The sequence below is a fragment of the Fundulus heteroclitus genome, unplaced genomic scaffold, assembly GCF_011125445.2.
Source record: "Fundulus heteroclitus isolate FHET01 unplaced genomic scaffold, MU-UCD_Fhet_4.1 scaffold_56, whole genome shotgun sequence".
NCBI lineage: Eukaryota > Metazoa > Chordata > Actinopteri > Cyprinodontiformes > Fundulidae > Fundulus > Fundulus heteroclitus.
Genome location: NW_023396989.1, coordinates 1,661,635 through 1,684,460, shown reverse-complemented (window position 1 = coordinate 1,684,460; position 22,826 = coordinate 1,661,635). Strand labels below are relative to the sequence as shown.

Here is a 22,826-nt window from a genome sequence, read left to right as displayed (position 1 = left end):
ATAGGGTAGAATCGGTAGGGCTCCGGGTCCCCGCGGCCCCCCCGGGTCTCCGCCCCTGCTCCTCCCCCGCACCAGAGGCCCTCTGCGGGTCACACAGAAACATTATGGCGCCTGGAGGAGCGTCGGCTCCGGGACCTGTCGCAGTGTAAAGGACCGGTGTTGACCCGGCAGGATGAACCTCTGCGCCCAGTACCTGCGGTGAGTCGGGCTCCGGCTCCGGTGTCGGTGGTTCCGGCGGCCCGGCGGCCCAGCTAGGAGCCGTTTTCTCCGCTCCGCTGTTAGCATGTTAGCTTAGCTAGGCTCCGGAGCTGCTAGCTGCCTTTAGCAGGAGCTGCTAGCAGAGGAAGCAGCCGCTGTTTACCGCTGCCAGCCGGGAGGAACCAGACCTAAACCGCGTTTAGAGGCGGATTCCCGCAGAAATATGTGTTTTAGCCGCTCCTAAAGGCGCCGTGTGGCGTTAGCCTGCTAGCTTAACTCCACCGCTGTCAGGCTAGCATCGATGCTACCTTCACTGGCTAGTTCTTATCCAGGTGTTTTCCAGGTGAACACAGCTGGGTGTGAGTAGCGTGTCTGTCCATAACCATGGTTAACAACAGCTTCCAGGCCCTGTTTACACTCTGGGTTGTGGTCTGGACCCAGGAAGTAGTCGAAGCCCCTGGCTGGTGTTGACATGTGATCTGAGCTGTTTAATGTTTTAATGAGGCCAGGAGGAGCAGGTATGAGGAAGAGCTGCTGTTTACCTGTCTAACCCCCCCCCCCCCTCTTTCTCTCCTCTCTGTTTACATGAGCAGCCAGGCAGAGGCCCTGAAGGCTGACATGACAGGTAGGTCTGCTCCATCACACCCTCACACACCTGGACGGGCCAGGTGAGCTCCACCTGAGGTCAGAGGAGCTCCATGGCAGACAGCAGCAGCCTGAAAGAGTGCAGCTAACCACGGCAGATATTTAGTGTTACATGTTTTATTTATCTAAAATTATGTTATACCAAGTCTAAAGGGTGACATTTAAGCTCCTTAGATCCTGCTGTAAACGCTTCATGTGTTCAGGACACAGGACAGAAATAGATTATTATATTCAGTCATGAATATAAGTGATAAAAAGAGTAAACAAAGTGTATAAATGTGATAAACACAGCTGAAGTTAGGCCTTCTGGACCGGTACCGATTTCTCTGCCTTTCTTTGTGCTCAGAACTGCCGGTACCGGTTTGGACGGGTTTAAAATCTAGAACCCCTGGACTGATAGTTTAGAATCACACCAAAGATGAAGGAAAGATGGAATTATTCCCTTTTAGAACTAAACTGTCTATTTTTCTGATTATTCTTCATCACGTTTCATTTAATTTCCCTTTGGGATCAATAAAGTATTTTTAAAGAGAATATTCCTCGTCTCATCCTGGTGCCTTCTACTGATTGGTTCCTGTCTGGTTCTGACTCCAGGCTGGTTCTGGTTCTGGCTGGGTAATGGCGGTCCGGGCCCCCAGCAGGGGGGCGGGGCCACATGTAGACCAATCAGAGGAGCCAGACTAAAGTGTGCCTTGCTTCAAGGAGCAGAAAGTGGGTTTTAGACCCGTACGGTTCTTAGAATCTCTACAGGATCCAGTCCTGAGTCCAGTTTAAAGGAGCACAGCCACGTTATTTAACTTTATTATTTATACGTCAGCAGCTCCCTGGTGGCAGAGTTTTAGTGAAGGATGATCTCGTCCTGCTGGTGGTTTAGATTCAAAGATTCTTGATGGTCACTGAGTGTTACTAAGAGTTCACATAAAAGACAAACAGGCAATAAACAAGTTAGGTTTTTGTTCTTCATTATAACTTTCAAAAGATTAAAAAGTTAAAGAGATGAAGATTCAAAAGATTCTTTGAACTAGTTGTCCTTCATGAGACAGAGATAACAGATAAAGATGCTTTTGTGCAATGATCTGAGGCTTTGTTTACAGTAATGTGCATTTAGACATACAGAGATGATAATGTGCAGCAGGGAGTAACATTAAGGTGATTATAACGTATGACGGTTAGTTAGAGTGGGGGTGATTCTAGAGCGCTGGTCCACAGTCTCCAGTTTATTACTTCTGGCTTTGAGGTTCTGAAGGTTTTATCTGATGGGAGAGGAGAAAACAGAGCATTACTTGGGGAGGGGGTGGCAGTGGAGATGCGTCTGGACCTTCTCTGGACTCGTTCTCCATAAACTGATTCCAGATCCTGCAGACGGTATCCCACAATCCCCTGTTCTGTCCTCACCACCCATGCTAGGTCCTTCCTCTCCTGGACTGAGCAGCTCCCATACCACACAGTGATGCTGAGACATAAACGCTTTCTATTGTAGCTCTGTAGAAGGTCTTTAGCAGCTTAGAGGAAGTACAGACCTTCTCAGTTCAGAGGTTTGAAGAGAACAGCAGAAGGTGAAGGAACAGAGAGGTTCACTGGTTTAGTAGAGCTGGCTGAGATGAAACTTCATCTTAATATTACAGAAGATGAGGAAGAGGAGGAGTCCTGGACAGAGCCCTGAGGGACTCCAGATGTTACAGGAGAAGAGGAGGAGCTGAAGGTCAATGAAGGCATCCCTCTGATGAAGGAGGATGAGAATAGAAAGTGGCTTTAGTACCATGTGAGGAACCAGAACCAGACCGGACCTGGTGGAGGTTGGAGCTAAATGATGAAGAAAGCTGTAAATTATGGCAGAGATGATCGTAGCTGTGAGGATCCAGGAAAAATCGCTGGAAAACTAATACGCTGATTTCTTCCTGGTGCTGCTGCTGTTAGTTTAAAAAGGTCAAAGTTACAAAACACCAGGGCTGTAAAAACAATAATGAGTTTAAAAGTTACTAAATATTACTCTTAGATACTCCTGGGTGTCTGAATCAATGCAGCCAGATTTTCTCATGGGGGCCTCCATGAAACATTATATTTGGCCGTAGAATATAATGTTATGTGTGTAAAGCGATATAATGTTAAAATACTAGTTTATCCCAGGCGAGGCTAACCTGTTCCTAGACGCAGCTCATGGTGTGAAACCTCTGGCAGTAAATACCTCGTCCATTGTTTACACCGGCAGGGCCGCCATCTTGTTCTGCAGGTTAGGGTTAGCAGGTTCCACGCCTTTTTATAAGCTCGTTAGTTCAAAGTAAGGCAAGTCAAATTTATTTATAGCACATTTCAGTACAGAGACAATGCAAAGTGCTTTACGTGATTAAAATATAGGAATAAAAACAGAATAAAAGCAAGTAGGAATAAAATGTAGAAACAAAATAGAACATTAAAAACAGTTGGACTATAAAGTGGAACTAATGATGTTTCAGTAAAACAGTTAAACTAGAACAGTCGAAGGCAATCATAAACAAAAATGTGTTTTAATCTTGATTTAAAGGAACTCAGGCTTTCAGCACTTTTACAGTTTTCTGGGAGTTTGTTCCAGATCAGTGGAGCATAGGAACTAAATGCTGCTTCTCCATGTCTGGTTCTGGTTCTGGTTCTGCAGAGCAGGCTGGAGCCAGAAGACCTGAGTGGTCTGGAGGGTTGATGCCCTGATAACAAGTCTGTGATGGATTTAGGTGCTAATTCAGAACCGGGTTCATGTTCTCTACGTTCTTAGTCTTAGTGGAAGGACTTCAGAACCGGGTCCATGTTCTCTACGTTCTTAGTCTTAGTGAGGACTTCAGAACCGGGTCCATGTTCTCTACGTTCTTAGTCTTAGTAAGGACTTCAGAACCGGGTCCATGTTCTCTACGTTCTTAGTCTTAGTGGAAGGACTTCAGAACCGGGTCCATGTTCTCTACGTTCTTAGTCTTAGTGGAAGGACTTCAGAACCGGGTCCATGTTCTCTACGTTCTTAGTCTTAGTGGAAGGACTTCAGAACCGGGTCCATGTTCTCTACGTTCTTAGTCTTAGTGGAAGGACTTCAGAACCGGGTCCATGTTCTCTACGTTCTTAGTCTTAGTGAGGACTTCAGAACCGGGTCCATGTTCTCTACGTTCTTAGTCTTGTTTTTATTCAGTTAAAGAACATTTTGTCTCCTCCTGCATTGATTTCTTCTATTTCCTCAGAGGCTGAACTGGTTCATAGTCACCTGGTGACATGGTGATGTAGAGCTGTGTGTCGTCTGCATAGTGATGGAAGCTGATGATGTTTATGATCTGAGCTAGAGGAGCATGTAGATCTAGAACAGGAGGAACCCAGGATGGAACCTTGGAGAACCCCGCATGTGATTATTGTCGTCTCTGATGTAAAGTTACCTGCTGACACTAAAAGTCCTTTAAGTAGGATTTAAACCAGTGGAGAGCTGTAGCAGAGAGGCCGACCCAGTTCTCCAGATGTTCTAACAGGATGGAGTGATCGACAGTATCAATGCTGCACTGAGGTCCAATAGAACCAGCACTGAGGTTCTGAGGACCAACAGAACCAGCACCTTGATCAGGGCGGTCTCTGTACTGTGGTGAGGAAACCTGACTGGAAAACGTCAAAGCGGCTGGTCGTTGTTAAGAAGGTGTTTAATTGTTGAAACTCAGATTTTTCTATAATCTACTGATAAAGGAGGTTTGAGATGGGCCTGTAGTTCTGGAGGAGAACTTTGTCTAAATTATTCTTTTTTAACAGTGGTTTGATAATTGCTGTTTTTAGGGACTGGGGGAAAACACCTGACAGAAGGGACGTGTTTATTATCTGAGTCAGATCAGATGCTATGACAGGCAGAACGTTCTTAAAGAACGCTGTGGGGAGAACATCAAGGCAGCAGGAGGAGGAACTGCTGAGTGATCTGCTCTAAGCTTTTGTGGTTTATTTGGCTGAAATGGGACATTTTGATAAGTTCCAGTTGGATACAGCATTGGTTCTGGTGTTGATATGGATGTACAAAGTGATCCTCTAATTTTTAGGATTTTCTCAGTAAAGAAGTTAGCAAATTCATGGCAGGCCCTGGTGGAGTTCAGAAGCCACGGACACAGGAGGATTTGTTAGCCTGTCAACTGTGGAAAATAAGACACGAGCGTTATTAATGTTTTTGTTGATGATCTCAGAGAAGAAAGATTCTCTTGCATTTTTCAGTTGTAAGTTATATCTGTAAAGTCTCTCTTTATAGATGTCATAGTGAACCTGGAGTCTATTCTTTCTCCACCTGCGTTCAGCTTTTCCACATTCCCTTTTTTCACTTCTAACTGCTGGAGCATTTCTCCAAGGAGATTTATTCTTCCTGTAAAGCACTTTCACTTTAACTGGAGCAATGCAGTCAATGATGTCTGAGACTTTAGAATGAAAGTCATCTACTGAGTTGAAGCCCAAGGTTGAATAAATGTTTCTGTGGCATTGTCCTTAAAGGTGCGTTTTCTTACGATGTCCCTTTGGCTAAATGAGTCACTGGTAATGATACATTCAAAGGTAACGGAGAAGTGATCGGATAAGGCAACATCAGTTACATTGACCTGTGAAATTTTTAGACCTTTAGTGATGATCAAGTCTAAAATATGTCCCTGTTTGTGTGTTGGCTGTTTAACATGTTGAGTTAAACCAAAGTTTCTAAGTGTGTCACACAGTTCTTTTGCACTTCTGTCTTCAGGGTTGTCAACGTGAAAGTTGAAGTCTCCCACAATAATTAAACAGTCATAATCAACACATATCACAGACAAGAGGTCACTGAAATCATTAAAAAAGTTTGATGTGGACTTAGGAGGCCTGTAAACATTCAGAAACATAGTTCGTATCGGGCTCTTTACCTGGAGAGCCAAATGTTCAAAAGAGTCAAATTTTCCCAAAAACACCTTTTTACACTTTAGAGAATCATTAAACAATGTTACTACTCCTCCACCTTTCCTTTGCTGTCTGCTCTCACAAAGAAAATTGTAGTTTGGAGGAGTCGACTCCAACAGAATGGCTGCTTCATTAGATTCATGTAACCATGTTTCTGTTAAAAACATAACATCAAGATTATTGTCAATAATGAAGTCATTAATTAAAAGGGATTTTCCTGACAGAGATCTAATATTTAATAAACCCAGTTTATATGACTTGGTGGTTGATGATGTCTCTGTGACAGGTTGCATCTGACAGTTTATGATTTTTAAGTATTTGTTCCTGTATATCCTTTTGTTTTTCTTATTTCTGCCACGTATCATCACAGATATTTCATAATCTCCGGCGAAAGGCCCCGGCTGATGCTGGAAACTGTCGTGTCTGATAAACGTGCGGCCAGGGCCCAATCTGTATCACAGAGAAGTAATTTGGAGTTCCTCAGTACCAGAGTGTTCTGTGATACGTAGAGGAAGATGCTGGTTTATTCACAGCAGAATGGCTATATGTAGAGGATGTCATCTGTAGGCCAACCTTAAATATTTTGTTCATGTTGGGAGAGTTCAGGCCAACTTCCAGAGCATGGCTGACATTAACGTTCTCCTGAATGATTTCTGTCATTTGTTTTAATGAAAGGAGAGAAAAAGATTCACCAGGTTCTAGTGTAGGCCGTTTTTAGGCGTGGGTTCCTAACGATGCTACGCCCCGTCCTGCTACCAGCGGGCAGCTAACGAGGTCGACAGTAACGGGTTCTGGTGGAGCCAGACTGAAGCTGACAGCTGGAGCAGAACCGAGCCAGAACCAGAACCGGCCTCTCCTGCTGCTGGAGTCGATCACTGAAGGAAAAGTTCAGCAAAAGGAGCAGAAAGACGGGAATTATTATTAAATTATTATTTAATATTCACCAGATATGTGATGGTTTGATTATTATAGATCAGTTTGTCCCTCATTTAGACGCTAAAGTTCTGTCAGATTTCATTAATCACACCATCAGCCAGCGCTGCTGCTGCATCCACTGTTTTTCTGTTTTCACCGTGAAACCAATCAGCTGATCAGCTCCTGTCCTCCAGAACCAGAACCTTATCCTGCTGCTGTCTGGTACCAATGGAGCTGCAGCAAAGTTCTGCACATACAGAACCAGAACCTTATCCTGCTGCTGTCTGGTTCTAATGGAGCTGCAGCAAAGTTCTGCACATACAGAACCAGAACCTTATCCTGCTGCTGTCTGGTACCAATGGAGCTGCAGCAAAGTTCTGCACATACAGAACCAGAACCTTATCCTGCTGCTGTCTGGTACCAATGGAGCTGCAGCAAAGTTCTGCACATACAGAACCAGAACCTTATCCTGCTGCTGTCTGGTACCAATGGAGCTGCAGCAAAGTTCTGCACATACAGAACCAGAACCTTATCCTGCTGCTGTCTGGTACCAATGGAGCTGCAGCAAAGTTCTGCACATACAGAACCAGAACCTTATCCTGCTGCTGTCTGGTTCTAATGGAGCTGCTGCAAAGTTCTGCACATACAGAACCAGAACCTTATCCTGCTGCTGTCTGGTACCAATGGAGCTGTAGCAAAGTTCTGCACGCACAGAACCAGAACCTTATCCTGCTGCTGTCTGGTACCAATGGAGCTGTAGCAAAGTTCTGCACGCACAGAACCAGAACCTTATCCTGCTGCTGTCTGGTTCTAATGGAGCTGCAGCAAAGTTCTGCACGCACAGAACCAGAACCTTATCCTGCTGCTGTCTGGTTCTAATGGAGCTGCAGCAAAGTTCTGCACATACAGAACCAGAACCTTCCAAAATAAAGGACCAGGAGAGCAGAGAATAAACTCAGTAAAACCATAAAAATAATTACAAACATGGTTCAGGTTGAGCCAAAGGTCCAGGAACAGAACCGGGCTTTTGGAACAGAACCAGTTTACCTGCAGCCTTTCAGGTCCGGTTTTAGTTCGGTCTCATTAAAGATCCGCTAACGGTGACCATGAGGTTCTGGGTCAGAACTGGTCACAGCCTCCCAGCAGCTGAGAGCGGTTCTGATTAACGGTTCTGATTGGACCCGGTTGTGTCCAGACTCGACGCTGGGGGCTGCAGAGGTGTGGACGTCCCGGCAGGCGCTGCAGGACCTGTACCAGAAGATGCTGGTGACGGACCTGGAGTACGCGCTGGACAAGAAGGTGGAGCAGGACCTGTAAGCCCCGCCCGGTTCTGGTTCTGTTTGTCCGGTCACAACCCGGAGTGTGTGTCTGAACCGTCTGCTCTGGGCTCAGGTGGAACCACGCCTTCAAGAACCAGATCACCACGCTGCAGAGCCAGGCCAAGAACCGGGCCAACCCCAACCGCAGCGAGGTCCAGGCCAACCTGTCGCTGTTCCTGGAGGCGGCCAGCGGCTTCTACACCCAGGTACCGCTGACCGACCGGGCCGCCGGGTCAGAACACGTTTACGGTTCTCCCTCCCGGGTGGTGGAGGTGGTTCTGAGATTGTCGGGTTCTGCTGCAGCTGCTGCAGGAGCTGTGCACCGTGTTCAACGTGGACCTGCCGTGCCGGGTCCGCTCGGCCCAGCTCGGGATCATCAGCAACAAGCAGAGCGGCGCCGGCGCCATCGTCACGCCCCAGCCCAGCTCCTGCTCCTACATCTGCCAGCACTGCCTGGTCCACCTGGGAGACATCGGTGAGCAGAACCGCCCGACCCGCCGGGTTCTGCAGAACTCTTCACCCCCTTGCTGTGGTTCTGTTGAAACGGACCGCTTTGGGGTTGAATTCTTCTGCAGAGACCGGCTCGGGTCGGATCCGCTGTTCCTCCATGTTCTAATGTTCTGATTCTGACCGGGTTCTTGCTTCTTTCAGCTCGTTACCGGAATCAGACCAGCCAGGCAGAGTCCTACTACAGACACGCAGCTCAGCTGGTACCGTCCAACGGTGAGTCGGACCGAGCCTCGGGCTCAGAACCCGGTTCTGGGTCTCTGGGATCTTTTAAGGCGTTCTTGGTTCTTCCAGTTGATCAGAACAGAACCGCAGGGTTCTGGGTGTCAGGTGGCCGACGGGTCCAGGTGTCCCCAGCCACTTCTGGACCGGTACCAGGCCTCCAGCTGTGATGCCCTGCAGCACAACGCGGTCCCGGTACCGCCTGGCCACAGAATCTGTCGGGGAATGGCGCCGCCACGGTTCTGTGTGGATAACAAGTGTCGTCGTTTGGTTCTGCCAGAAGGTTCTGACGGGTTCTGGGACCCGTTCTCCACACTCGGGTTGGGCTGCAGAAGAACTGTTGATCAGAACCAGGAGGAAAGACGAGGGTCCAGATTCTGGGTCTGGGTTTAAAGCTGAAGGAGAGAAACAGGAAGTTCTGTGGGAGCCGGTTCCCTCGCGTTCCACCTGCTAAACGAACATTTAACCATTATCGCTGTTAAAGGTTCTAATTCTGCGTTTTTAAGCACAAGTCAGCTGCAGGCTGGTGTTCTGTCAGTGCCGCCTCCCCCCACAGGGGGGCGCCCTGCAGCCGCTGCAGCTTCTGGGTTGTTCTTCAGGACGGCTGAGCAGAGTCTGGACCTCTGGCAGCTGCTGTGTGGGCAGATCAGGAGCTAAAAGGTCAACCTCAGCATCAGAGTCTGGTTCTGTCTCTGACATTCAGGGCAGAACCGCTGCCTCTGCTACAGGAACCCATATTTATTATATTTTACCTCGTTAACAGACCCAATGTGGTCTTAGTGGTGTTAAAACGGTGAAGCTCTCATTTGTCAGACAGAACCACTGCTCTACATTCTGGGGTTCCTCAGGGCTCAGTCCTCGGTCCCCTGCTTTTGCCTTTGGGTTCAGTACTCAGGAAACATGGAAGCTTCTTTCCTTTTAATGTCAGATATACGTGCATTAAAAGAGGAGCCTCTACGATCAAGCACCTCCTATTGTGTCGTGAAGACATTAAAGCGTGGCTGGCTTTACACTTTTTATCTTTAAATGAGAAGAACACAGAGGTGACGGTGTCTGCATAGACCCGTCATGGCCGCCGTGTCCAGGACAGAGAGGAGGTTCTGCTCAGAGAGCTGAATCCACCAGAACCAGTCAGACACGCTTTAACTGAGCATCAGTCTGGACCTGATTCTGATCAACAGCATCACAACTTAAAGCTAATGTTGAAGTTTAGCCTGAAACCTGTGATGCAGGGTTTCTGCCGGGGGAAGCAGGTGTGTGGCAGCCATGTTTGTAGTTCCCTGTGGTTCTGATGTCGCTGTGCTTCCTCTGCAGGTCAGCCCTACAACCAGCTGGCCATCCTGGCCTCCTCCAAAGGAGACCACCTCACCACCATCTTCTACTACTGCCGCAGCATCGCCGTCAAGTTCCCCTTCCCTGCAGCCTCCACCAACCTGCAGAAGGCTCTGTCCAAGGCTCTGGAAAGGTAGCGGTCCCGATCGGAGGGCCGCCTCGGGCGCCGGCGCCGCCCTAACCGCCTCCTTAACCGCCTCCTTAACCGCCTTCTTAACCGCCTCCTTAACCGCCTCCTTAACCGCCTCCTTAACCGTCTCCTTAACCGTCTCCTTAGCTGCCTCCTTAACCGTCGCCCTAACCGGCGCCTTAACCGCCTCCTTAACCGCTGCCCTAACCGCCTCCTTAACCGCCTCCTTAACCGCCTCCTTAACCGCCGCCTTAACCGCCGCCTTAACCGCCTCCTTAACCGCCTCCTTAACCGCCTCCTTAACCGCCTCCTTAACCGCCTCCTTAACCGCCTCTTTAACCGCCGCCTTAACCGCTGCCCTAACCGGCGCCTTAACCGCCTCCTTAACCGCTGCCCTAACCGCCTCCTTAACCGCCTCCTTAACCGCCTCCTTAACCGCCGCCTTAACCGCCGCCTTAACCGCTGCCCTAACCGGCGCCTTAACCGCCTCCTTAACCGCTGCCCTAACCGCCTCCTTAACCGCCTCCTTAACCGCCTCCTTAACCGCCGCCTTAACCGCCTCCTTAACCGCCGCCTTAACCGCCTCCCTAACAGCCTCCCTAACCGCCTCCTTAACCGCCTTCTTAACCGCCTCCTTAACCGCCTCCTTAACCGCCGCCTTAACCGCCTCCTTAACCGCCGCCCTAACCGCCGCCTTAACCGTCTCCTTAACCGTCTCCTTAACCGCCTCCTTAACCGCCGCCTTAACCGCCTCCTTAACCGCCTCCTTAACCGCCTCCCTAACCGCCGCCTTAACCGCCGCCTTAACCGCCTTAACCGTCTCCTTAACCGCCTCCTTAACGGTCTCCTTAACCGCCTCCTTAACCGCCGCCTTAACGGTCTCCTTAACCGCCTCCTTAACCGCCGCCTTAACCGCCGCCCTAACCGCCGCCTTAACCGTCTCCTTAACCGTCTCCTTAACCGCCTCCTTAACCGCCTCCTTAACCGCCTCCTTAACGGTCTCCTTAACCGCCTCCTTAACCGCCGCCTTAACGGTCTCCTTAACCGCCTCCTTAACCGCCGCCTTAACCGCCGCCCTAACCGCCGCCTTAACCGTCTCCTTAACCGTCTCCTTAACCGCCTCCTTAACCGCCTCCTTAACCGCCTCCTTAACCGCCGCCTTAACCGCCTCCTTAACCGTCTCCTTAACCGCCTCCTTAACCGCCGCCTTAACCGCCTCCTTAACCGCCTCCTTAACCGCCGCCTTAACCGCCGCCTTAACCGCCTCCTTAACCGCCTCCTTAACCGTCTCCTTAACCGCCGCCTTAACCGCCTCCTTAACCGCCTCCTTAACCGCCTCCTTAACCGCCTCCTTAACCGCCGCCTTAACCGCCTCCTTAACCGCCTCCTTAACCGCCTCCTTAACCGCCTCCTTAACCGCCTCCTCTGTGTCTCTGCAGCCGGGACGAGGCGAGGACCAAGTGGAGCGTGTCCGACTTCATCAAAGCCTTCATCAAGTTTCACGGCCACGTCTACCTGAGCAGGAGTCCCGACAAGCTGGACTCCCTGAGGGAGAAGCTGGAGGAGCAGTTCCAGGTAGGTCAGCGCCAGCAGTGTCCTGCCGGGCCCGGTTCTGGTTCTGGTTCTGACGGCGGTCTGTTTGTGTGCAGAGGCTGATCCTGCAGGAGGCCTTCAGCTCCCAGCAGCTCGTCCACATCACCGTCATCAACCTGTTCGAGCTGCATCACCTCAGAGACCTGACGGCCGACGGCGGCGAACCCAGCGGCGCCGGCGCCGCCGAGCAGCAGCTGGGCTGGTTCCAGCTGCTGGGACTCTTTGGTAGGAACCCGATTCTGACCCGTTTTACCCCCATAGAGCTCACAGCTAGCCCCCGCCTCCATCCAGCAGTCCATCAGAGAACATTAGAGAACAACCAGACAGTTTTTACTTTAGCTTAGCTTTGGTTCAGCTTAAAGTTACACAAACACCATAAATGGACATTAACGCTCAATGTTAACGCTTTAATAACAATTATAGCGCTAATGATCGATGGCGGAGCTAAACGAACAAACGTGTTTAAAACCGCAGTCACGTTGATAAACCCAGGAGGCTAACAGAGGTGTGATGGGGTTAGCTGGAGCCGAAGCAAAGCATTCTGGGATGCATGATCATCCTTAAAGCCGCCCCTCTTGTCCCTCAGTGTCCTTCCTGGGGGTGATGTGCAGCCGGGTTCTGCTGAACAAGAACCGGGGCGAGGAGCTGATGGGGGAGTGTCCTCTGCCGGCCATCAAGCTGTCCCTGGACTGGCTGCGGCTGAGGGCCAGCATCTTCCAGGAGGCCGCCGTGGAGAACAGGAAGTAGTAAGTCCAGCTTCCTGTTGTTGGGGCGCCGGGCGGGGAGCCGTGCGCTGACCTGTGTCTGTGTCCTCAGCGTCTGGCCCTGGCTGGTGTCCATCCTCAACAGCTTCCAGCCCAGAGAGGAAGACCTGTCCCCCCCCTCAGGTACTGCTAACTCGCCGCTACAGGTTCTGAACGTTGGTCACCGGGCCGCCCGGGTCATCTGAGGCGCGTTTGTTTCGTTCACAGGGATGCCGCTGCCGGAGGAGTTTGAGCTCCAGGGCTTCCTGGCTCTGCGCCCCGCTCTCAGGTACGTCCTCCAGGTGCGTCTGCGCTGATCCCAGAACCGTGAGCTGACGTTTGGACCTCTGTGGCCTTTCAGGTGTCTGGACTTCACCAAAGGCCATCAGGGCATCCTGCTGGACCGGGACGGGCTGCCGGTGCACGCCCGCCACCAGCGCCTCGTCGCTCTGGGCAAATGGGTGGCGGACAACCAGCCGGGGTGAGTTCTACGCTCCCCGTGAGTCCAGGAGCCCCGGGAGGCCCGATCCGTCAGTACCGAACCTCCAACCCGTCTCTGCAGGCTGATCCGGTGCCAGGTGAACGAGGACGGCTTCCTCCTCTTCCTCACCGACATTCCAGAGGAGGCCATCGAGGAGCCGGAGGAGCGGGAGGCGCCGGTGCTGCAGGAGTCGTCCAACGGCGAGCAGACGCTGAACGACGGCGGCAACCCGGGCCTGAAGTCGGTGCTGTCGGCCGGTAAGACCCAGAGCTCGTGGTCGGACGGCGGCGAGCGGCCCGTGGTCACCTTCAAGGAGAACATCAAACCCCGGGAGCAGAGCCAGGAGCCGGCGCGCAGCCACCCGCTGAAGGAGCTGGGCAAGGAGCGCCGGGACTTCCCCAAAGGCAACGGCACCGCCGCCGGGAAAGGAGAGCCCAAGAGGGACGGCAAGAGGAAGAGCGAGGTGAAGAAGGTCGGCCATGAGAAAACCGCTGAGGCAGGCAAACAGGTTGGATCAGCACCAGAACCTGCTGTACGTGTTCTGGCCTCCTGGTCCGCTCACTCATCTTCGCTCTTCATCAGGTGAAGGCCCAGACCGAGCTGAGGAAGACTCCGGTCTCTGAGGTGAAGAAGACGCCGGTCACGCAGACCCAGACCACCTGCTCGTCCCAGTTCATCCCCATCCATCATCCCGGAGCGTTCCCGCCGCTGCCCAGCAGACCCGGTACGTTGGTTCTGGACACAGCTCACCCCGGGCCGCGGGTCAGCCGGGCCGGTTCCTGTCAGGCTGAAACCAGACCCAACCATCAGAACTTTGGTTCTCTTCAGTTTATTCATACGGTCCAGTTCACGGCCTGACGCCTCATCCGGGCCGGCTCAGAAAGTTTCCTCTCTAAGGAAACCCAGCTCCAGGCGGCTGGAGAGAAACCGGGTCAGCAGATAAATTCTGGTCCGGTTTTCAGGTCCAGACGATGGAAGAAGCTCAGTTAGTGGCAGTAAAAGCTCAGCCAGCGGCTCCATGTAGGAAAGAAACCGGGTCAGAACCAGCTGGATCTTCTAGATCAGGATTGTGAAACTCATGCAGTCATTAAAGGGCCGGTTGCCGTTTATAGTCGAGGCTAGAGTTAATAATTTAATTTCAGGTCACGTAGAAATATTAAACAATGCACAGTAACATAAAAGTAGCACCTTAGGCCCAGTTTATACAGTTTATCTGCTAAAAAAGTTGATTTTGGGGTGAGTTACACTTTAAACTCATCGTTCTGCATCACTTTTTCTCTTTATGGACATTTCTGGGTTGTTTTAATGTGTTGTGGAAATCTGACATCTAGTGGCAGGATGCTGTTACTACACAGTTAAAAATCAACATTCGCTACAGGAGGACGTTTTAGCACTTTATTAACTTTAAAAGGACATATGCCTCTACTTTATGATATGAAGGGTCGGATAAATTACCTTGACAGACTGAATTTGGCCCGCGGACCGTGAGCTTTTAACATATTTCATAGAAGATGTTGACAGCAGGTAGTCAGATGATTCAGGACAGATTATCTATAATATTCTGGAGGTGACTGAAAGAAACCCTGGAAGCCTTTAATGCGGTTTGACAGAACAGAACCAGAGTCCGGTTTGACGGCGAATCATTAAAGACTTCTCTGGGAATCCAGGTTTCTGAAACAGTCTGGAGGTTTTATTACCAGAACATAAAACCAAAATGTATAGAAAGTTCTTTCCAAATGGCATCTTCTGTTTTTGAGACCAGAACCTGCTGAGAACTGGACCTGTTCCAAGACCCAGAACTGGCTGGTAGTCTGCTCTGGTTCCAGTTTCAGTCCTCCAGAACCACCAGGGTCCTCCTACATGCAGCCCTGGCCCAGCAGCACAGGGCTGTAAACTGGACTCGTGGCTCCATACTGGGCCCGGTTTAGCTGCTGAAAGAACCTTTGAAGCTGCTCCTGTAAAACGGGTCAGAGATCTGAGTCTCTGCTCATGAAGTTAAAGCCCAACAGAACTTAAAACCCGCTGAAGTCGGCCTTCACCGCCCTCCTGCAGGTGAACGGTAGTGTTGTCAGGAACCGGGTCGAGGGTTCTGCCTGTGTGACCAGAACACGTTTAACCCGGTGTGTCGTGTCTCCGCAGGGTTCCCCCCCTCCGCCTACGTCATCCCTCCCCCCGTGGCCTTCCCGGGTCTGCAGGTGAACCCGGGCTTCACCTTCTCCCCCGGAGTCGCTCCGTTCCTGCAGTCTGCCGTCCACGGCCAGGCGGGCGGCCAGGCCGGAAAGCAGTCCCACATTCCCTACAGCCAGCAGAGACCCTCGGGGCCGGGGGCGTCGGGCCCGGGGCCCCTGAACCAGGTCCCCTCCCAGCCTCAGCAGCAGCAGCCTTCCCCCCAGCAGGCCCTGCAGCAGTCGGTCCAGCTGCAGGTCCAGGCCCTGGGGCAGCAGCAGCAGTCCCCCACCAAGCCGGGGCAGCAGGTCGGGATGGGCAAGAGCCCACCCCACCACCCGGGTCTGCAGCAGGTAGGTCACCGGCCCCCCGTTTGGGTGGGTCACCGGCCCCCCTCACCTGGGTGGGTCACCGGGCCCCCCGCCTGGGTGGGTCACCGGGCCCCCCGCCTGGGTGGGTCACCGGGCCCCCCGCCTGGTTAGGTCCAGCAGCTCCAGCTGCTTCCTGACCGTTTGCCTCTCTGCTCCAGTACATGCAGGAGCAGCCGGCGGCCGTGTGGAACCAGTCCCAGGCGGCCCTGCAGAAGATGTCCCCCCTGCAGATGTCCATGAAGCAGCAGCAGCAGCCGGCCTTCTTCCTGGGGGCCCAGGACCCTCTGAAGCTGTACGAGCAGCAGCTGCAGCCGCCGGGCCCTCAGATGTCCAGCATGGACAAGAAGATGAAGTTTCCTGACGTGAAGAGGCAGGACTTCTACTGGGAGCCCTCGTACCGCATGGACAGGATGGGGGAGGGGCTGGCCATGATGGCGGAGAGGATGAAGAGGCCCCCGCCTGCCGGCATGTGTGCAGAGCAGGACGTCCCCGCGGGGCCCCGAGGAGCCACATACGAGGTCAGCTGACAAGTCGTTCTGCTTCTGTCTTCCAGCAGCTTCTCTGAAGGTTTAAACCTCCTGCTGTCGATCCGGTTCCCTGGACCCAACACAGAACCGTGCTGCCGGTCCGGTTCCCTGGACCCAACACAGAACCGTGCTGCCGGTCCAGGGAACTGGATCAAAGAGCCAGAACCTGTGTTGCAGACCCGGCTGTTCTGGGTCCAGACGATTCGGTTCTGCTCAGGATCTTGTGCAGTAAATGTGTTTAGCTCTAGTGGGCCTTCCAGGCTTCTGTAGCTTTCCCACTGTTCTCACTGGCCTGCACTCTTTCTTCCTCCCTTCTTCCTCCTCCCGCTCTTCCTCTCCTTGCTTCCTCTCTCCTTAGGACAAGAGCTTCCTTCCTCCTGACCTCTTAAAAACTCTAGCAGATCTAGAGGAGGACGAGGAGCTCGTCTTTGCTAAGCCTCCTGATTTCTTCCAGGCCCTGGCCGGCCCCCTTAGCACTGCTCCAGGACCAAATATCTTTGTATGTAGCCTTGTCTTCCTCACCCATCCCCCCCTCCCAGCACCCTCGCTGCCCCCCACCTTCGCTACTCGCTCACACTTGCTAAGCCCCCCTCACCCTCTCTACCCCCTCACCCTCGCTACCCCCCTCACCCTCGCTACCCCCTCACCCTCGCTACCCCCCTCACCCTCGCTACCCCCTCACCCTCGCTACCCCCCTCACCCTCGCTACCCCCCTCACCCTCTCTACCCCCTCACCCTCGCTACTCCCCTTACCCTCGCTACCCCCCTCACCCTCGCTACTCCCTCACCCTCGCTACTCCCCTCACCCTCGCTACCCCCTCACCCCTCGCTACTCCCTCACCCTCGCTACCCCCCCACCTTCGCTACTCGCTCACACTTGCTAAGCCCCCCTCACCCTCTCTACCCCCTCACCCTCGCTACCCCCCTCACCCTCGCTACTCCCCTTACCCTCGCTACCCCCCTCACCCTCGCTACCCCCTCACCCTCGCTACCCCCTCACCCTCGCTACCCCCTCACCCTCGCTACTCGCTCACACTTGCTAAGCCCCCCTCACCCTCGCTACCCCCCCCACCTTCGCTACCCCCCTCACCCTCGCTACCCCCTCACCCTCGCTACCCCCCTCACCCTCGCTAACCACCTCACCCTCGCTACTCCCCTCACCCTCGCTCCCCCCCTCAACCTCGCTAACCACCTCACCCTCGCTACCCCCCTCACCCTCGCTACCCCCTCACCCTCGCTACTCCCTCACCCTCGCTACCCCCCCACCTTCGCTACTCGCTCACACTTGCTAAGCCCCCCTCACCCTCGCTACCCCCCTCACCCTCGCTACTCCCCTTACCCTCGCTACCCCCCTCACCCTCGCTACCCCCCTCACCCTCTCTACCCCCCCACCTTCGCTACCCCCCTCACCCTCTCTACCACCTCACCCTCGCTACCCCCCTCACCCTCGCTACCCCCCCACCTTCGCTACCCCCCTCACCCATCTCTACCCCCCCACCTTCGCTACCCCCCTCACCCTCGCTACCCCCTCACCCTCGCTACTCCCCTCACCCTCGCTACCCCCCTCACCCTCGCTACCCCCCTCACCCTCCGCTACCCTCACCCTCGCACCCCCTCCCCCTCGCTACTCCCCTCACCCTCGCTACCCCCCTCACCCTCGCTACCCCCCTCACCCTCTCTACCCCCCTCACCCTCTCTAACCACCTCACCCTCGCTACCCCCCCCCCTCGTTACCCCCTACCCCCACATTCACTACCCGCACCCCACCCTACATCTTTGCATGTTGTGTCGTGGAAATGAACCTCTGCACGTTCTGTGACCTGCAGGAGACGGGTGTCTAGTTTTTTTTTGGTTCTCTTGGTGTAAGCGGTTAGAGGAGAACCCATCAGCTGGTTCAGAACCGGCGGCTGCTCTGCTAAAAGGGAACTAAAAGTCAGTAAAATGTTCTTTAGTGTATTGTCCTTGATTTGAGCAGCAAGTTGAAATTATCTGCCAGCGGAGTCAGAGGTTTGCTCTGAAACAGGAACAGCTCGTCTCCTTCATCTTATTTCTGGTGCAGAATAGCCGATTATCTTATGTTAGGGGTCAAAATACTCAGATGGCAGATTATCTCATTTACCTGTTTAAATTAAGGACATATACGCTTGTTTCAAGAAGATTATACTAAATTATCGCTCCCTTTTAGCAGCGTCAGAACCAAAGGCTGGTTGGGTTTCTTCTCTTTTAGAAACAGAGAACAGAAATTCAGAAGACGGAGACCAGGAGCGGTTCCTGTATCTTCTCTGTTGGTTTCCTGAGGACCAGCTCCAGTCTGACCAGGTCACCCAAGACCTCAGCAGACAGAGCAAAGGGTCCAGGCGTTGAAATAAACGGGTCACTTCCTTTAAGAGCGGTGTTGCTGAGGACCGATCTCTGACCCGGTTTCTCACTGACTTTGTTCTCCGTGTCTGCAGCTGCCCAACCAGAGCAGGATGGAGAGCAGCCAGGAGGTCGTCAGCCAATCATCTTCCCTGCTGCCCATCACCGGCTTCCCCATGCAGGTCAGGACCTCCATGCACAGATTCCTGCTGCTGCTGCTCTGCTGTAAATGTTTCAGTCCCAATTATTCTGAGGAAATAAGACCTTTAGTTCACTTTATCCAGCCTGACGTTGGATAAATAAATGACTTGAATGTATTTAAGTAAAAAAAAATCAAAAAATGATAATACAGTTTGTTAAGTCATTATGTTAGAATGAGATAAGGGACGATGGCAGCAATACTGATACTGAAAACATGCAACATTAATGATTATAATTGTAGATAATCTTACTTATTCACAAGAATAATAATTTAAAATTGTAAAAAAAACAACAAAAAAAGTTTAAAAACAATAGTGGCGTAGTGACATAAATGAATAGAATGAAAATTATCACATAATGCAAGTAGGAATAGGGGGTGAGATTAAATAAATTTGTCGTCTTCCGTTTGGAGCACAATAGTTGTTTTTGTTTGTATTTATAGTATGCAATATCTATAATAATCTAGTGATCTGGATTATATTAACACTGTATAAACGGTAAACTATATATATATATATATATATATATATATATATATATATATATATATATATATATATATATATATATATATATATATTCTTGCATGACTCAAAAATCATCAACCAATCATTTCAGACCGAATTAACCTGTGGAAGCGTTTAAATCATTTATTTAAAAGTTTGGGGGGTTTGGATAGTTTTGGGTTCCTTGGCATCTTGTTTCCTCTCTGGTATGAAGACCGGTTGGTTCTGGAGCGTTTCAGGTTGTCAGTCCAGAACCAGGCTGTAAGGGTGTGAATATTTTCCCAGCAGCCCCTGCAGCAGCGTGACGTTTCCTGCCTTCATGTCTCTGCAGGAGTTCAACCACAGCAGCATCTTCAGCCAGGCGTACGGTAAAAACCTGCCCCCCAGCTCCAAGCCGGACGCTCCCATGATGCAACAGGAGCCCTCGCTGTACTCGCTGTTTGAGGGCAACCCCTGGTCCCCCTCCCTCCCCGCCAGCTCAGGTAACGTCCCGGCAGGTGTTCTCTGAACGCCGCCGCAGGAAGCCGCTCATTAACGGCGCCGCTCTCTGATTGGCAGACCACTCCACCCCGGCCAGCCAGTCGCCCCACTCCTCCAACCCCAGCAGCCTGCCCTCCTCCCCCCCCACCCACAACCACGGAGCCGTGCCCTTCTCCAACTTCGGGCCCATAGGAACTCCGGACAGCCGGGACCGGCGGGCCGTGGACCGCTGGAAGGCTGAGAAGCCAGGTGAGTTAGAGAGGCTGGGTCAGCGCAGAACCTCCGGTTCTGGTGAGACGGTCCCTGTATGGGTCTGGATGCTAAATACCTGCCTTAAAGGTTCTATGTGGGGGGGGGGGGGGGTGGACTAAAGCTGTTATCGGCTTTAACGTCTCTACGAAGGTTCTGACCCGTAGAGTCTAGCCGGGTTTCATTTGGGTTCTGCTGTGGGGACACCGAGGTTCTACAGCCAGCCTTAGTTTGAACCGTGGAGCAGAACCTTGCTGTGTTCCTGACCCCCCTCCCCCACCTGCTGCTGCTCCAGCTCTGAATGTGTCGGTTCTGTTCCAGGAAGCGGGTTTGGGCTGGACTACCTGCCGGCTGCTGCCTCCTCCGTGGCGCCGGAGTCCGGCTGGCACCAGGGCGGCCCCGCCGGCGGCTCCTGGACCAATCAGGAGTCTCCGATGGAGGAGTCGTCCTCCACCGTGCTGCTCGACAGCCTGAAGGTGACCTCCTGACCTCCCGTGTTTGGCCCGGCCGGGTTCTGTCTGGTTCTGACCCTGTGTGTCCCCCCCCCAGTCCATCTGGTCCAGCTCCATGATGCAGCCGGGCCCGTCGGCGCTGGAGCAGCTCCTCCTGCAGCAGAAGCAGAAGCAGCAGCGGGGGCACGGCGCCATGAACCCGCCTCACTGAAGGCGGCGCCGGGCGGCGCTTTGTGTCCTACCAACCACCAGGAGGAAGGCAGGGATCGGATTAACCAGACGGTGGCGGCCGGGGAGGCCACGCTACCCCCCGACGAGGCTCCATCACCACCCACACCCCCCTCGGCTGTTCCGGGAGCGGCGACCCCCTCCTGGATCGGAGGGCGCGGGATCTCTTGACCCGGCGGCGCCACGCTGCCGCCGGGTTCCCTTCAACTTTACGGACCCCCAGCACCCCCTCAGACAGCTCATCTAGAGATTTAGTGACAGCGTCTGCTGGGTTCTGAGGCAGACTGGACCGGGCCAGGCCCGTGTGCTGCCCTGGTTTAAGGGGGCAGGTGCTGGGATGAACACCGGACCGGACTTTCTGATCTCTCCTTTCATTTTCACTGCAGGAGGAGGAGGAGGAGGAGGAGGAAGGCTCTTTAATATCTACTGATTCTGTATGGGCTAGTTGGACCACCGGGTTCTGGACGGACGTCTCCCGGGTGACGGTGGGTTCTGGGAGGACGTGGTGGGAGGGGCTGAGGGCGACCCGGTTCTGTTAGCGTTCAGAGAAATGTGTATTTAGTGATTTGTTTGTAGCAGTTCTAGCTTCTGCCCCGGGCGGCGCCGATCCGTCTCCCAGTGCTTCCTGTAGCCCTGCTTGCTCTCTGACCCGCCTTCACGCTGGTTCTGTTCCGGTTCTGCTCGTTTTAGTCGCAGCTGCTGTGGTTCTGCTCGCTGCTTTAGCGCCTCAGACGGGCGGGCTCAGGTAGCCGGGTCGGTCCAGATGATCGGAAAGCTTCTCATCCAGCATCTAACCCAACAGAACCCAACAGAACCGAGCTTCAGACTGGACCCACATCATGGCTGCAACTCTTTGTGTTTGAGCAGAGAAAACCTGCATGATCAGAATCACTGACCAGAACCGGTTTGGACCCATGGTTGGAACAGCCGGGACCACCAGGAAGTTCTGGTGCCGCTGAATTTAACGTTCAATCAGAAACCGGCTGAAGGACGAGACGGGTCTGACCCAGATCCGGCGCCAGAGGTGGGTTCTGCATCCTGACTGGGTTTGCTGTTTTATTTCAACCCAACTGGGTCAGAACCGCGACGTTAATCACATTCTCAGCGTCTCTGCCTGTTCTGGAGGAAACAGGAACCTTCAGTAGCAGAACACAGAGGTTCTGGTTCTGGGAGCAGTTCTGGGTAGACCGGACCTGTGCGTTCATTATTTCGCTGTTAGCGGTTCTTGTAAATATTCAGCAGTGAAAGAAAAAAGTGCCGTTTTCGTCTCGTGGCTTTTTGTTTAAACGCAACGATCAGATGGTTCTGAAGGTCCGTTTAAGGCTCAGCGGATTAATTATCGGTGGTTTCAGACATAACCTGCTTATATAAATCTGTTTGTTCTAATTAAACGGATTATTTCTTTCTAAAACATTTAAACAGAAGCAGAAAACGGTTCCAGCTTCGCTTAAAAAACAGAATAAATTTTTTTCTGCTTGCTTCGTTTTAAAGAAAAACGGCTAAAATCAGCTGAGATCTTGTTTTAGTTTTTAACCTTAAGATTCCTGAACGTTTAAACGTTGGAGGCGTGGCCAGGAGTTTCTTAGCCAATCAGAGCGGAGCGGCTGCCCTCTGGCCAATCAGGAGCCTCCCCTGCAGGCTTTAGCAGCCTGCGGCCCGGTACCGGTCCGGTTCAGAGGAAGAAAAGTTTAATTTCCCCTCCAGGTGTTTTCTGTGCTTCTCGTGTTGCATTTAGGAACCGGTTCTGAAGAGGAGTCCAACCGGACCTGAGGACCGATGCGGTCCGCATCTTCGAGGAGAGAAACGTCTGTGTTCATGTGGCCGACGAGGTCCGGAGCCGGTTCTGGTTCTGAGTCAACTTTGATCTGTTGAACTCTGAGGAGTTCTGTGGGTTGGAACATCAGACCGGTGTTCTGGTTCTGGTTCCGGTCTGAGCTTTGACTTCTTGTGTTTGTCTCTGTAGACATTTGGTGAAATTAGCCTTTAAATAAATGTAAGCTATGTTCTCCCTGGACTCGGCCCGTTTCTTTCTAGAACCTTCAGGTACCAGAACACACAAACATTTGGTGCATTCAAATGGTTTTAAGTTACAGCGACGTCGGTACCAGCTACTAACCCAGACCGGTTCTTATTAGAGACTTTATAGAATAACTTCAGAACCCTGCACAGAACCAACAGAACAATAAAGATCAAAGTTACAGTAACCTGCGCTTTAGAACCGAAGGGTTCTGGGTTCAGACGATGAAACGAGGTTCTGGTAACCATGAGCCGCTGAAATCAGAACCACCAGAACTCATGGAGGCTGCCAGA

The 22,826-nt window shown here is 52.4% G+C and overlaps 1 protein-coding gene across 4 annotated transcripts; it reads left to right on the top strand.

Annotated features, from left to right (window-relative positions):
* The first annotated feature begins 49 nt into the window (after window positions 1–49).
* On the top strand, window positions 50–22,530 carry LOC105920029 (SMG7 nonsense mediated mRNA decay factor). 4 transcript variants are annotated; one of them, XM_036132907.1, is made up of 23 exons: window positions 50–198; window positions 792–823; window positions 7,847–7,901; window positions 8,044–8,176; window positions 8,274–8,445; window positions 8,622–8,693; window positions 10,014–10,164; window positions 11,601–11,736; window positions 11,811–11,979; window positions 12,341–12,500; window positions 12,571–12,641; window positions 12,726–12,786; window positions 12,859–12,978; window positions 13,060–13,486; window positions 13,561–13,702; window positions 15,118–15,497; window positions 15,674–16,033; window positions 16,401–16,541; window positions 18,496–18,582; window positions 19,439–19,589; window positions 19,666–19,836; window positions 20,158–20,312; window positions 20,386–22,530. In XM_036132907.1, exons 1-23 carry the CDS (start codon window positions 173–175, stop codon window positions 20,497–20,499), a joined length of 3,486 nt encoding a protein of 1,161 aa, XP_035988800.1. In that variant the 5' UTR covers window positions 50–172; the 3' UTR covers window positions 20,500–22,530. The 4 variants fall into 4 exon arrangements, with proteins under 4 accessions (XP_035988800.1, XP_035988799.1, XP_035988798.1 ...); XM_036132906.1 differs by having other exon boundaries at window positions 7,847–7,964; window positions 13,060–13,474; XM_036132905.1 differs by having other exon boundaries at window positions 7,847–7,964.
* The last annotated feature ends 296 nt before the right edge of the window (window positions 22,531–22,826 follow it).

What these genes read in the sequence shown, in the direction of transcription:
- LOC105920029 (XM_036132905.1), top strand. Translation starts at nt 173, where the DNA reads ATGAACCTCTGCGCCCAGTACCTGCG. An exon ending in CTCTGCGCCCAGTACCTGCG is followed by an intron (nt 199 to 791) that starts GTGAGTCGGGCT and finishes TTACATGAGCAG; the next exon opens with CCAGGCAGAGGCCCTGAAGG. An exon ending in AGACCTGTCCCCCCCCTCAG is followed by an intron (nt 12,642 to 12,725) that starts GTACTGCTAACT and finishes TTTCGTTCACAG; the next exon opens with GGATGCCGCTGCCGGAGGAG.